This window comes from Eumetopias jubatus, unplaced genomic scaffold, assembly GCF_037043125.1.
Source record: "Eumetopias jubatus isolate StellerSeaLion01/CBP00866 unplaced genomic scaffold, mEumJub1_p1.0 scaffold_10, whole genome shotgun sequence".
Taxonomy (NCBI): domain Eukaryota; kingdom Metazoa; phylum Chordata; class Mammalia; order Carnivora; family Otariidae; genus Eumetopias; species Eumetopias jubatus.
Window position 1 is genome coordinate 129113753 of NW_028274816.1, and position 16247 is coordinate 129129999.

The window sequence follows — 16247 nt, forward strand, 5'->3', positions numbered from 1 at the left end:
TCAACTTTCATTCCTTGGGAGTCTGAATGCTCAGTATTAAGGTCTTTATTGGGTTATTATAGTTTACCATTAATTTTTACTAAGGAGTACTCCAAAGAACCTCCTGGATATCAGGCATAGTCTTTCCACATTGTGTAGAGAAATTCAATTTTCTATTGTTAATTTGGATTGAATTACCCCAGACAGTATGGTAACTCCTTTCTTTGCCTGTTGGTTCAGTAACACACACACACACACACACACAGAAAACCTAAAATGGTCAAGTGGCAGTCTCAGCTTCCCGTAGAATAGAACCATTAAAGCAATCCTGGTAGAAACATTCCTTAGGAGCTGTACCAGAAACTTCTTGTGCTCCACTTCAGAATCCCTCAGACATCTTCTTTTATTCCAGCTACAGCTGCAGTAACCAGTTCTGCAGACTTCGATCAGCTCCACAGAGATACAATCTAACTGTATTACCTCAGGCCTGCTCCACCTGCTTATTGCATCCTGTCATACGGTTTTTCTGCTTCCATGGAGTAGAATGTCACGGGTAGCCAGTTCAATACTGATACATACACACTGAAAATGGGAGTTCGGGACCCATGCTCCAACTCTTAAAAAAACAAGTGATAGGGAGCTAAGGAATATATGCTCCCCATTTTCACTAAGGTGGACGGTTCTATGATGCATTTCATCAAGCCTTATTCCCACCAGTAGTAGCCAACTTAATAAACCACCCCAGTTATTGGTACTCCTTTCTTGGCTATTTACATCCCTCTGTCTCTTCCTGTGAGGTAACAGTCCCAAATAAACTACTAGCAAATAATAAGATTTTGTCTACATTTTGGGCAACTCAGACTACAACAGAAAGTAAGATCTCTAAACAAGCAGGCTAAAATTGTCAGGGAAGCAAATATTTTATGAGTACATTATTTGGTCTAATAATGACAAGAGTCAGTCCTGCTACCACCTCTTGATTCCCAGACTCCTAAATCATGGCTATGGGAGAAACAGCACAATATATGGGTTCTTGGTTCAAAGTATATACCATATTCTATAGAAGTGTACACCAATCTTTCTGGATGTCATCTCCCAACTGCCATCACAACTGAATATTTGGTATAAGGCAGTGGATAACTGCAAAGCCAGAAAAAAACACTTGCTATCATCCTCTCCATCCTCCTCTCATGTACCTTCCAAGGGATTCTTCCATCTTGATTGATTGTTTTTGAAGCTGGAGACAATCATTCTCCTCCACTTATTTGTTTCATAGAGTGGTAAGCAATTGAGATTTTAAAATGAGGGCAGGGAGAGGATGTAGAGAGGAAAGACCAGAGTGCAGATGCATTTGAGAAGGACAGATATAAGGAAATAGAGAATTAAATGCAAATTATACATAAATATATACATATATATTACATATGCTCACTAAATATTTGAAATAATTAAATGAACTGCATAGACTAGTAGCTCCAGTATAATGCTTGATAACAGTACTGAGAGTGGGCACCCTTGTCTTATTCCTGATTTTAGTGAGAATGTCTATATTTCCCCATTAAGCTTGATGTTGGCTTTTGGGCTGACTCGAAGATATTATTACATCATGTTAAATAAGCATCTATTCCTATTATTTTGAGCATTTGTTTCTAGAAATCGTTATTTAATTTTAGTAAATGTACTATTTTCATAGAAAAAACTTTCCACATTTAAAAGAATTGAAATATTTTAATTCAACAAATGAAATACAAAAGAACAGTAGCTATAACCATGGAGATGATCATTTAAACAATAATAGGAAAATGCTTTAAATTATACTATTTAAACTTCCCTTATCACTATTTAAATTTCATTCATTGTATCAGTATAATACCTCATCTCAGCATCTACAATTTTAACAAACGCTTGGAAAGTTTTTTGTTCAGAAACAGATGCTGGTCTAACAGAAACACATTTGAAAATATTCTTTTTCTGGTCATAGTTTCCAACACACCTATGAACCCGGCCTCTTATCAGTCTCGGAAGTTCACGATCCTGTTTTTAAAAAAATAAATATCAAAGAAGTTATTTTTTTACTTCATCTGAATTTCAGTTTTTTAAAACTAATCATGACCAATTAAATATGAATCACCCCAAAAAGCTGTAATTCCCTCACCTGATTTAGGGCCCCACCACTGGTAAAACCATGATAGCTAGGCATATATGGGTGCCTATCACAGAGGAAAGACCTTCACTTGGGTAGGGCTTCTTTCAAGCTGGTGAGCTGTTGCTTCTTAAAAGACTGAATAACTCCCAGTGTAATGGCACATGAATTATTCACTTTATTAGACTGCTAGAGTTCCACTTCCAGTAGACAGCAGACAGGTAGTTCAGACCAACTCTCTAGCTAAGAACAGCTAGAATAGCTGGATGAAACATTTTTAAATCTCCTTGTAGACATTAGAGAGATACCAATGCAGTGAGGGAGTAGAGAGACTACTATCTGGGAGAGGACAGGAGTCCAAAGTGGGGCTTGACATTTAGGGATGTTTCCCCTTGAGATTATCTGTCAAGAATAGTCAAGGCAGTTGAGAGTCTAAGAAACTGAGCAGAGCTTTTGACAAGCTCCTAGGACTGGGAGATTAAAAAATGGAATCAGAGGCTCCCAAGGAAAAGAGATTCTGGTCACCATTCCCACCCTCACCCCTGGCTTAGGGTTGGGACCCAAAAGGGCTATGCTTTTCATGGGACTAGTAAAATGGAAAAAGACCAGCCAGCATCAAATCCTCTCAATCATTAATTAAAGGTACATATTCTGGGATTGCTTTCACCAAATGGTCATAAAAAGCACTAGCTACAAAAGGTAGTATTGATAATTGCTAAAAAGACTATATTAAAAAGAAGAATTTCTATTCCTCAAAAGCCATCATTAAGACTAAAAAAGCAAACTATGGAGTATGAGAAAAAATTTGTAATATAAATAATGGACAAATAACTTGTACCCAAAATACTCACATGAAAAAAATCCCTCCAATAAATCAGTAAGGATAAAACAATAATAGAAAAAAAAGAACAAGAGGCCTGAACAGACTTTAAAGAAGAAGGTATCTAAGTGGCCAGTAAACATATAAGGTGTCCAACCTCATTAGTCACCAGGGAACTGTAGAAAAGTAAGATAGCACTAAACACCCACATAACTGAAATAAGAAAGACTGACAGTACTAAGTGTTGATAAGAATGCAGAGAAACTGTAACTCATCTACACTAATTGTGAGAGGGTAAATAAGTACAAACCTTTGGAAAATTCTTTGGTAAATAGCTACTATACTGGAACATACACATGCATTATGATGCAGTGATTTTACTTCTAGGTATATGCTCAACAGAAATGTGTGCATATGACGACGTGGATGGAACTGGAGGGTGTTATGCTGAGTGAAGTAAGTCAATCAGAGAAAGATATGCATCATATGACCTCACTGATATGAGGAATTCTTAATCTCAGGAAACAAACTGAGTGTTGCTGGAGTGGGGGTGGGGTGGGAGGGATGGGGTGGCTGGGTGATAGACATTGGGGAGGGTATGTGCTATGGTGAGCGCTGTGAATTGTGCAAGACTGTGGAATCACAGATCTGTACCTCTGAAACAAATAATGCAATATATGTTAAGAAAAAAAAAAGAAGAAGATAGCAGGAGGGGAAGAATGAAGGGGGGTAAATCGGAGGGGGAGACAAACCATGAGAGACGACGGACTCTGAAAAACAAACTGAGGGTTCTAGAGGGGAGGGGGATGGGGGGATGGGTTAGCCTGGTGATGGGTATTAAAGAGGGCACGTTCTGCATGGAGCACTGGGTGCTATGCACAAACAATGAATCATGGAACACTACATCACAAACTAATAATGTAATGCATGGTGATTAACATAATAAAAAACTTAAAGATTAAAAAAATGTATGAAAGAGGAGAAAAAAAAAAAAGAGGGCACATTCTGCGTGGAGCGCTGGGTGTTATGCACAAACAATGAATCATGGAACACTACATCAAAAACTAATGATGTAATGTATGGTGATTAACATAACAATAAAAAATTAAAAAATAATGATGTAATGTATGGCGATTAACATAACACTAAAAAATTAAAAAAAAAATCTATGCTCTCAGCTTCATGTCCTTGCATATGCTGCCCTCTCACCTAAGAATGCATTCCTCCCACCTCTCCCCTCTCCCAACACACTTTGGCTTCATTTATTCCTCTTTAAATACATAAGATAAGATAGGTTACTACATTCTTCAAAAATCTTTCTCTGATCTGCCCCATCCTTCCTATCTACTTTTATAGCACACTGTACATACCTCTACTCTACCATTTATCATACCACAGTGTAACACTTATGTAACTCTTTCTGAGATTATAATAAACTCTGAGAGAAAGAGCTGTTTAGCACTTACATTCCACTTTGTATCCCTTGCATCTAGCACAGCACCTGGCACATAGTAGGTTATCTATATTAGCTGAACAAATAAACTTTTATAAGTCAGAACTAAAACCAAACAGAATTTTGAAAGTATTACCAAATGGTTAACAGAATTTCTACTACCATGGAACTGTAGCCCGCATTTGCATGTTTTGTTGGCACACGCTTTGCAAAGAATATTTAAACAAATACTCACTATTTCATAAAATACACAAGGCAGAGTATTTTTCCCATCTCTCATAAGGAAGGTCTTTGAATAATATGGACCAGGTGTAACAGCTGAATCGAGAACAGCTAAGCAACATTAAAATAGGGGAGAAAATCAGTGCTAGTAAAATGCAAATAAAATTTAACAGTGGGAAGTAATATTTATTCCTACACCAAGCTCTTCTAGTTTTATTTATACAATAATAAAGACAACATCTTAAGAGGGAATAGTATCTCTGAAGCTGTTTTATGCTAAGAAAAACAAAATCTGGCCCTATCCAACTCAGGGGTTAAGTCAGAGCCCCTGTAACAGTCTTCCACGTTTTAACATTATAAATCAGAAGAATACTACCATAAATAACCAAATATATCTTAAGTCACACAAATCAGTGACAAATCCAGGAAGTGAAGAAAATCCTCATAAACCATAATCTCCTTTTGCAAATTTTATTTTTAAGATCCCCTAGGTATTCCTATAGACATTCAAAACTATTGTCCAAATAGTATTACTGAGGTTTTCTGAAGTACTATACTTACCCAATATTTCAAAAAGAAGTACAGTTTTCTGTGCATGTTCACGCCAGTACTTCATGCTTTCAATAACTGCAGATATAATTCTTAAAGAATTATCTTTTTCCTTAAGCTTTAACTGATACAATGAGCCTTCCTTTTGAAAAATAAAAACATAGCATTAGAAAAACCTTTCATTTTTTTCATCATACGCTTTCACTTTCCATGAAAAGGTCCTTATGTATAAAATATGTAAAAAAATATGAAAATTTTAGTACAGTTATTCCCCTAAAGACATCATTAGCACTTTATAGGAGGAGAAACTAGGATGTACTTGGAGACAATAAACCAAGAAGAGAATTATTTGTATGGACATTCACTCACTCATTTGTTTATTCATTTAATATTTTTAAAGCATCATGTGCTAATCCTCTGATAAACACAGGGGAGTAAAACACAGTTCCTTTCCCTAATATGTTCACACTCTAAGAGTGGAGCCAGACACATTCACTCATTCATTCCAAAAGTACTTACCGGCATTTACTATGCGCCAAATACAGCTAATGAGAAAACAACACTGAATAAAACAGACAAGATATCTCACAGATCTTGCCCTCTAATGGAGTATTCAGAAAACAAACAAATACATAATAGAATGTCAGGAATTGATATATTCTATGAACAAAAAAAACAGGGTAAAAGGATAAAGAGAAACAGGAATTATTATTTTAAATAGGTTAAGTGAGTATTGAGGGAATAGCAAAGTATAAAGGCCCTAAGATGAGAATGTGTCTGTCATTTTTAAAGATCAACTTAGAATACAGTACGTCAAGGTACTAATTTCCCAGGGGGAAAGAGGGCACTTTCCTTTGTGAGGGTAGGAGCACATCAAAGAACACTTGATGGGACATTTTTTTTCTAACTACAATTACCTTCCCTTCTCCTCCCCCTCCTAACCAAAATATGAATGCCTCCCATTGAGAGCTACTGCCATAAAGTTACTAAGGTAACTACAGTATATCATTCTTTTGTACAAGGAAACATAGGTTAAAAGCCACTATGAGGGGCCCCTGGGTGACTCAGATGGTTAAGCATCTGCCTTCAGCTCAGGTCATGATCCCAGGGTCCTGGGATCGAGCACCACATCGGATTCCTGGCTTGGCGGGGAGCCTGCTTCTCCCTCTCCCTCTCCCTCTGCTTCTCCCCCTGCTCTTTAAAAAAATAATAATTACTGGTAAAGTGGGACATCTTTAAAAAGAAAGAAAGAAAGCTACTATGATATATGCTGCATTAGTCAGATTTTTAGCAAAAAAAAAAATTTACCCCAATGGCTTGTTGAAAAGACTTCTTACAGGTGTACGGGCAGAACAAACAGGGTACTTAAGCCCTCAAAGACTAACAACAATAAGAGATTTCTGTCATCCTAGGCTGAAAGGGCAAGGGAAAGAAATAAAATTACCAAACCTGTGAAAGCTGGACTCATGGAAGAGCTGTATCATTTAGGGACAGCTACTGCCTACAACACAACATTTAAACAGGGAGAAAATGGGAAAACCCAACCTCTCTCTCCACCATCTGATTTCCTGCCAGTGACTCCCACTGGCTGACCCCTAACAAGAGCTAGCCTAGGGACCTCAGGATGCTGCAATATGTAGGACAACTTAGCCTTCCAGAGCACAGAGAAGAGTGGAGAGTAAAGAATCTACTGGACCAGGGGACAAGGAAAGGAAGGTAGTGAACAACCAGCACACAAAATATATAAAAGATATTTACAAAGAACAATTAGAGCAAGGAGTGGTGAAAGGAGGAAGTAAGGCTGATGTACAGGTATAGGGAAAAATACAAACCAAAGCAGAGTCCTATTAGACGGCATATCATGTTCGGAGAATTGTGAAGGGTCTGAAATGGCTAGTATAGAGCCATTTTTGACTACAATTTGTAGACGGTAGAATATGAAGCTGGAAAGGTAAAATAAACTCTGGCCTGCAGTCCAAATCTAACCTGTTGTTTGTTTTTGTAAACTTTTACTGGAACACAGCCAAACCTATTCATTTATGAACTGTCTATGGCTGCTTTCAAGCTACAATAGTAGAGTTGGGTGGTATACCTAAGAGAGACAATATGACTCATAAGGTAAAAAAATATTTACTATCTGGCCCTTTACAAAAAGAGTTTGCTGACCGCTGTTATAAAAAACTTAGACTGACACATGAAAAACTGGGAGAATTTCTGTAAGTACTGGATAAACTCTCATCATCTCAATAATCAGTCAACAGTGAAATTCAGAACCCAGTAGGACACTCTAAGGCAACTATGAAAAGGAGCAGCCATTCACAATCCTTAAGAAAATATTTTGGAAACATTCATATACGCCAATGGGACTAGATATTTGTGTTAACCATGTAATGCATGCCATAAGATTGATTTTAAATGCTCTCATCTCTGTAATCTAAATATTTATCTCATTTTTAAATGTAAATGACCCATATTTAAAAGTTTACCTTGAGAGTGCTTTTTTCTGAAATATCATCCAACATTTTCTTCTTAAATTGATTTTGTTGAAAATTAGGCTTAAATGCCTGTAACTCACTGTTTTTGTCTAGACCTCTCATTGTGGAGCCAGGTATTTTTGACGAATGTGTTTGTCTGAGTACTTCAGCTTCTCTTTGGTGAGATGAGTTAGGAGGTTCTGATATTCTTAATTGTTTCCCTTGTTGAGCTCCCCAACTCCTCGGACAAGAATTTATTCCATCATTTGCCACCAGGTTTGTTCTTTTGCACTGAGGCCTAATATCATTTCTATCCCAAGTTTTCCAGCTGGTATTTTTGTTGCCCTCGTAGCTGTAATAGGTTTTTTTTTTTTTTTATTAGTATTAGTTTTTGTTTCTATATACTTTTTCTTTTAAAAAATTAATAGTGAAAAATTATGGTTTATAAAGCACTTTGTAACTACTGACTAGTTGGAAATTCCAAATACATTATCACAACAACCCTACAATACATTATACCTCTCTTTTTAGGTGATGAAATTGAGGGAGGAAGTAACTTGCCTCAAGTTATACAACATGTTACTGTCAATCTGGAACCCAGAGAATCCTAGTCTCCCAACTCAGAGTCCAGTGCTATAAAGTATATTTTTAAACTATATAAGCTTTCAAACGACAGTGGCTGTCTCTGAGTGGTAAGATTCTGAGGACATTTGCCTGCTTCTTTATACATTTATTTTTAAATTTTCTACAAAGTAAAATTTTAACAAGTTAAACTATGGCTTATAGGTGTTTTTAAATCACAAGGAGAATAAATATAGGCAGTGTAGATAACTATTTGATTAGAAATTTTGTACTTTTACTACATAACCTAAAAGCCCAATTTATGAATGTGTTGCAACACTTTAGTAGCCACATTAATCTAAGTGAACTATATTAGCTGATGAGAACATGATGTTAATGAAGCCAAAATCAAAAGTATAATTTCTAAGCAGACCAGTTAAGAGTTCACGGGGAGAAACTAGTCCAGGTCACAAATTCTTATTTCTGGATAATTTTCCTGAAAATATCACCAGTATTACAAGGGGGCAAATAATACAACTCATCCCTTGTTAGAGAAAATAATTCAAAGAAAAGTCCACGTTCCCTAGTGACCAGGCACAAGTCCAGACTGTATGGGGCCTGAAGCTTGCATAATGTGGGCAGCCTTCTTAAGTAAATCAGGTACGAAATTAGGTATGAAATTAATGAGAAAAGAAATCATGAATAACTTCGAACTTTTAAAAGTTGATAAGTATCATAAACATCACAATATACAGGAAAAAACATTACTAGTATTTTTATTAACTGCCTGATACACCTCCATAAAATTTTTCCTACATTGATCTCCTCTTCATATGACAGCAATTTTATTTTCAATAGAGAGAACAGAAACCAAATTTTGCCTTTCCTCTCTCATGGCTATAGAAATCACATTTATTATTCAGTTTAGAAAAGTTTCTTTCCACTTCACAACTCCTTATTGATAAACAACGCATTTGCAACTTCCTCCCACATTTTTGTCTAGGAGGTGCTCCTGGCCTGGGGACAAGCCCTGGAAGAACCATAGTCCTTTGACCTTCCTGGATGAGCCCACACAAAGAAGCTGCTTCAGCAGCCAATCCAGCTCAGCCAGGTCCTCAGCATCAACCATGAAACGTGCTTAAGTTGTAGTGGCTTCTGAGAAGGGAAGAGTAGTGCCTGCTTTGGATCCTTCTCCTTGGATCTAGGTGTCCAATGAGATCCCAAGAACAAGCTCTTACTGAGGCTACATGGATGTGAAGGTAAAGCAGAGATTCTAAAGCTAAGCAGAGAACCAGTTAAAAGAGCTTCAGCAGATTCAGCTGCCTACTTGGGTTTTCAAATGGTTTTTGCCCCTGGATTTTCTGTTGTTATATTCCAACTATCTGATAGATTATCTATGATTTCAAACTGGAATATCTAATACTGACTGCCTGTCCTGATTACAATGTTACCTAATTCTCTAATGCTAGTCAGAACAGATTTTCTTACAGCACCTGCAGCTGAAACTGTGCCTCTGAGGACATCTCAAACCACTGAATGGCCTAGGTAATAAGCCCTGATCCTAAAGAAAGTAACTAACTGGTTCTGAGGAAACTAGCATGATCAAAACTAATTTTAAAATACATATATTATTTTGATGTATTTATTAGCTACTTTATTAAAAGTTTCTCCCCTTTAAAAAAAAATGGTATCTCTACTAAAAGTGAAGGTAATACTCACTTTACAGGATTGTTGTAAGGATTATTAAAATAACATATCAAAGCACAAAACAAGGCTGATACATGATATGTGTTTGATGTTGTTTTTCTAATACTTTGTTCCCAAAATTGTTTCCTTCAGCAGTTACTAGTTACTCAAGAATACTAAAATCCATTCTAACAAATAATCCATGTCCTTTCCCCATTTATTTTTTCATCATATTTAGGGATTAAACTTAGATTCTTATGGCAATGATCCAGAAGCATCCTCACCATCTTCCTTGACAGTCATCTTCATTTCTTGAGCACCTATCACTGTTTATGCATATGCATTTTGGTCATCATCTTTCTTTCTTACTCTGTTCTGTTTACCATGGAGCTGACTGTCTTACTAGGGTGAGATTGACCATTCTACTTGATTGTCAATTCCTAAATATATCCAACACTAAAATAAAAGAGCCAGTTATTCCTGACTCTTCACCTACTGTCAATTAGATTATTAATGATCCATAGCATGATGATAAATATTGGCAGAAATTTCATTATAAAATGAGGAATTCTTTGGAAACATATTCACTGACAAATTTGCCTATTTTAAGGTTTTATATAGCATTTTTAAACTTCTTTTATAAAACATAGCTAATACTATGTTTTTATACTATTAAGTATAAAAATTTCCTAAATGTAATTTTGCCTGAGAAAGGAAGAAGAGATGGAGGAGGAGGGAATGGAGGAGAGAAAAAGAGGGGAAAGAGAAGGAATAGAAGAAAGAAAAATCTTAAGTAAACTCACCTCCAATGACTCTTGCTTCTTTCAGTATTTGATTGAATAGACTTAGACACAGAATCTTGACTTCTCAGAGGATGAGAAACTGAATGTGGTATTTGCCTTTCAAGGAAACATGTCTTATTAAATATTAATAGTTTGTTTCCAAAGTGAGAAATGTAAAATATACAATGAAGAATAACATCAGTCAGTAACAGACACTACAGTCACTGGTATATTTTTCCACCTACCCTGTGTTCACTGTTTTCATTAAAGGAGGCAACTCTGGATCCACAGCTTCCCAGGCCCAATCTCAAAAGATACAGATAGCATAGACAAAAAGTAAGATAGGGAGCACTTTAAAAAAAATAATTATTTCATACTTATTTAATTGGTAAAAAACTAAAAGCCTGCAGAAGAAAAGGACTTGGAAGATATGGATATGTTCTTCAACAGCACTTTGTTGTAGAATTTGTCTTATTAATTCTTATAGATGTCTTTCTTTCCCATTGTATTTTAAACAAAGGTAATAGTTAATCTGTATCTTTTCCATGATGAATTCTAGTGTGGTACCTTGTACTTTGTAGCATGAATTGAGTGTAATCAATGTTTCTTAAATATTTTGATCCCAACCCACAGCAAAAAGTACATCATAGCCCAGAACATACACACACACACACACACACAACACACACATGCGTGGTGTGCATGACAGAAAGAGAAAGACAAAGGAGAGAGAACATAACAAAACTGCAACATCAATTTGTATCCTTACCATGTGTGATGCCCCCTGACATTTTCTACTCTACTCTATTCACTTCTATTTCCTTCTTTAAAGATTGGTTCTCAACCAGACTAATGGATCAAGACCAAAATTTGAAAAACACTGATCTAGCCCTATCTGTTACCCAATGTAAGAATCTTATTATGTCTCTGACAGATAGTAATCTTGCTCAGAGCTTGGACAGTTCAGTACTTCAGGAGGATGAACATTCCCCTATGGAGTAGCTCCAACTGTTGTTATTTTTCAAAGCCAACATTCATGCTATTTATAAAAATATTTTAAATGTCAGAGAATTTTTTAAGCTGGCAGAGGATGACCAGATAAATGCCCATTTATGTACATCCATGCGAATTTTTATCTTTTATAGATAAAAATGAAAATAATATAAAATTCCTACTTTGAATTCCTCAAATGTGGAAGAAAAGAAAATAATTATAGATTTACAAGCAGACTAAGGCCTATGGTTGCATGCTGGATGAAATTAACAAACATTTATACATATAGAGAGAGAGAGAAATTTTAAAATTCTAGTTGCAAAAAATCCTATTAAAGATTTTTAAAGTAGCCTCAAAAATATATAAATGTATATAACCAGCATATACCAAGTATATTTCAGAATGCCTGGTTGTCCGTGCCATCTTTTGAAGAGAAATAAAAAGTCAGCAAATATTAAGACTGCTCAAAACCCACCACCACAGCTAATTGTTGCAGAGATGAGAGGCCTAATCATAAAGCTAAACCAGAATTTTAGTGACCTTACTTAAAAAGATGTGCTGAACCACTGGGTGTTATGCACAAACAATGAATCATGGAACACTACATCCAAAACTAATGATGTAATGTATGGTGATTAACATAACAATAAAAAATTAAAAAAAAATAAAAGATGTGCTGAACCAAAGGCTATCTTTAGAATTTAATCAACAGATACAGAGGCAGTCAACAGTGGACTCTGAGAACTAGAACTAAAAGGCTATGTTAACTTCCAGCAAGGACAATTTAGTTCATGGGCCAGTTAAAGCTATAAGGAAGCCAACTGGATGAGAGAAATAAAGCAACAAATGAAAAAAGGCAAAATGCTATCAGAAGAGAAAAAAGCCAAGCAGTAGAAATTTTAGGCTTCTACCCTTCCTAAGGTCTAAATTTTCTCCCATTTTTCCTGTGTTCATGTGTACACATATCCCAATTCCTGAGGCAACTTGAGCTTCCCATTCTTTATCACCACATGCCTAAGTCACAATATCCATATATCTTGAAAAAGAAAAAACAAATCTTTATAATGTGGGTTACAACTTCATTAGAACAAAGGCTCCAGATCTAAGATACTCCATTTAAATGCTAAGCCACCCTTGTAGACAAGGAAACTCAAACTACTGTACTGGAATGTTCAGAAAGAGCCAAGTAATCCCTATATTTGGATAGGGGAAAGAAGAAAAAAAATAAACTTTCTATTTCCATTATAATAAAATAAAAATGATAATTTTCTATAATCCTAATTCCTATTTTCTGAAAATTTTCACCTTATTTTCTTACCTGGTGGTAGAGGAGGGAAATCATAACTGTCAGAAGCAGTACTGATACTTGGATCATTTGCAAGTGGATTGGATGTTAATGGCTGTCTATTCCTCTTTTTCTGATTGAACAATGGTACAGGCAAACAGCCTAAATTGAATGTACCAATAAATTAGTACATTATAGCAAATAGATATATAACTGTATATAATAACAACTTTAATTTGTCTACTTCGATATGTTAATTTTATATTTATTACAGATATATTTCTACATCTTCGGATTGATTTTTACGTTCTTTTTAAGGTCCCAAATAACCTCATTTGTCTCTATAAAAACTCCTTTCTTGTTCTACATTAAGACTGATTTAATTCCTCTTACATGGAAGTCATTCCCATCTCCTTCCTCACCCCCCCCCCACCATTTCCAAATCCACTTTTTGTTTTCCTTATTTCCTTTCTGTGCTTGCTTATTACCATGTCAACTGGAGGGGGCCCTTCAAGTACAATAGAGGTGAGGGAGAACCAAACTCTGACCCATGCTTTCCAAAATCCTAACCACTCTTTGGATTATGACAGCACACTCTTTAGGGCCATGGTTCTCCAACTTTAGTTTGACTAAGATTTACATGGAATTGTGCTTAACATACCCCACTCTCATAAATTTTATTTCAACAGATTTAGTTTGGAATCCAAAACTCTGCAATTTTAACATGCACTCCAGGTGTCTGTAATGCATATTTTCTGTGGATCATCTTCAGAATGCTTAAAGTGATAATATTCAATCCACATGAGGGATAAAGAAATATTACCTCCAAGCCCTCCAGATGGGAGGCCTGGGATCTCAAGTCAAGACAAAAGTCAGAATTTATAAACACTAAAACTAGAAGGGATCTCAGACAAAAAAAAGGGGGGGGGGTCCAAAAACCTTGCACAGTGCCTAGATAGGACCCAAGCTTCCTAACTCTCAGTTCAGATATCCTGCCACTAGATCATACTCTAGCTGGTCCATCAACACTTGTACTATGGGAAAAACACAGACTCTGTGATAACCGTCTGATAAAAGGTTGGGAAAATTATGTGAGCTCTGAAATAAGATTGCCTGGTTTTGAATCACAACTTTGAAGTATAAATTTGGGCAATTTTCTTAACTCATTGTGCTATTATGACATACCCAGAGAAGCAGGATAATACAGGGATTAAGAGCATGGACACTAGAGCCAGATTCCTAGGTTCAAATGCTGGCTCTGCTACTTCATAAATTACTTATGTAACCTCTCTGTGCCTTAGTTTCTCATCTGGAAAACAGGAATGATAATAATAATGACTATCCCAGAAGGCTGGTGTAAGGATTAAATAAATTAATACGTATAATTAAATGGCTAGAATACAGTACAGCCACCATAAAGTTATTACTGTCTACACTGTGTATTATCACCATTCCCCTGGTTCTCTTCGTTCTTACCCTCTGTCCTTTTACTAACTAGTAAATTGGGAAAGCAGAAATGGTAGGGGAAATTGTTAGGGAGACAGAAGTGCTTCTGGAAATATTTTAAATAAGTAAGTCACAAATACAAATAGAAATAAATCAATTTTTTTGTTTTCAGCTTAAAAGTGAAAAACAAGTCAACCACATAGGGTTTGTAGAAAGAATACTAGGGTAAATCCAGGAATGTTTCATTTTACTCCCACCTCTGCCACTAAATGTTTTGACTAAGTTATTTTATTTCCTTGGACCTAAAAAGTAAAGAGGCTAGACTATATGTTCAATCTTTTTAAAAAGTTCCTTCCAAAATGTTCCATCTATAAACTACACATGGTTTACATGGTATAGAAAAATATACAAAATTTAAAATAAAAATTTAATAACTAAAATCAAACAATAAAATTCTACAATACCTGCTGTACTTCGAGTTGAATTTTCACTTAGGTTTCTCTTCATTTCCTTCAATATCAAAGTCTGTGCATTCCAAATTTACAAATGAAGTTGTTTGACTAAATCTTCAAAGAAAGAAATTTGCAACTCAAATTGTATCGACAAAAAAAAATCAAATTCTCAGCCTAGTAATTACTGAAATTATGATTTAACACTACAGTTTCAAACCTGGTAAGGGAATCACTTTACAGAATCTTTTGCTTCCTGAATAAGAGTTTATAATATAATCTATTTTTCCAACTCTGTTCGAAATTGATTAGGACTAAGGTGGCTATAACCTTGCTTCCTAAAGATACATGGACTTTCACACACTCTACACAATGTATTCCAGGACCAAGGACCCACAGTAACAACAGTTCTGAACCAGATTTATACAGAGGGAAATGGACTACAACACTGGCAAACTGGTATGCTTACAATGCCACAGAGAAAACACAAACAATTGAACTAACCACGTGAGAACATGCTCTATCTCGCTTTAAAACACTGTGCAGATCACTTGCTTTGGCCATTAATTTGAGATCCCTATATTATATAATACCACAGACTAAGGCCTCAATATCCAGAATAATTGTAATGATAAGTTTATATTTAGTGTCTATATAACTCCAACAAGTGAAACAAGTTTTTTCTTCTACAACAAAATATGTTGTAAATTTTTCCCTGTTTAGCCTCCTAATATATTTCAATCCCAATTTAATTCAACAAACACTTAATCATTACATGAAAAGGCAAAACACAAACTTAATAAGGTAATTTCTGCTCCTAAATTCACTATTCAATGAGGAAAACAGACATGAACACAACTAAGTAACAATATAAATCATACTGAGGTAAACATTAATGTCCAAATATCATTTAAAGAAATAAAACTTGGGAAAAGTAAGGGCAGGGACTATTTCTGCTTTGGTTCCACATCTTCGGCTTGAAGCCGGATGTGGCAGGTCCTTTAGAAAATATTCTTGACGTCATCCTAGGAAGCAAAACAGAGGTTACGCAACGTTTTCTCATCATAGAAATACTAAAGCAACGCACACCCTGAACCTAGAGAGGGGCTTCCAAGGGCTATTACGTTTCTGAGTACCACGCAAACAAAATCAACAAAAGTACGACATCCTCCCCCCGACCGTGGAGTCAAGGACCCTGAGCTGCCTGACCGCAGCTTCGAACTGGACCCCGAAGGCAGTAATGTGGTTGGCAGCGCGCGCGCGCACACACACACACACACACACACTCACACACGCATCCCCCACAAAGACCACTGCCTCAAATGGAGGCCAGGAGGGCCTATTATGGCTCCTCCTGGGCGGTCCAGTCAGGGATAAGTTCTCTTCCAACGACCTCTACTGATGT

The 16247-nt window shown here is 36.1% G+C and overlaps 1 protein-coding gene across 1 annotated transcript; it reads right to left on the bottom strand.

Annotated features, from left to right (window-relative positions):
- Positions 1–1821: 1821 nt before the first annotated feature.
- On the bottom strand, positions 1822–14900 carry SPATA22 (spermatogenesis associated 22). The gene is made up of 8 exons (XM_028095456.2): positions 14858–14900; positions 12981–13109; positions 10915–10975; positions 10691–10786; positions 7653–7992; positions 5179–5308; positions 4631–4728; positions 1822–2013 (listed from the first exon to the last, which is right to left on the bottom strand). The coding sequence occupies exons 1-8, from the start codon at positions 14898–14900 to the stop codon at positions 1822–1824; spliced, it is 1089 nt and encodes a 362-aa protein (XP_027951257.2).
- Between the last annotated feature and the right edge of the window lie 1347 nt (positions 14901–16247).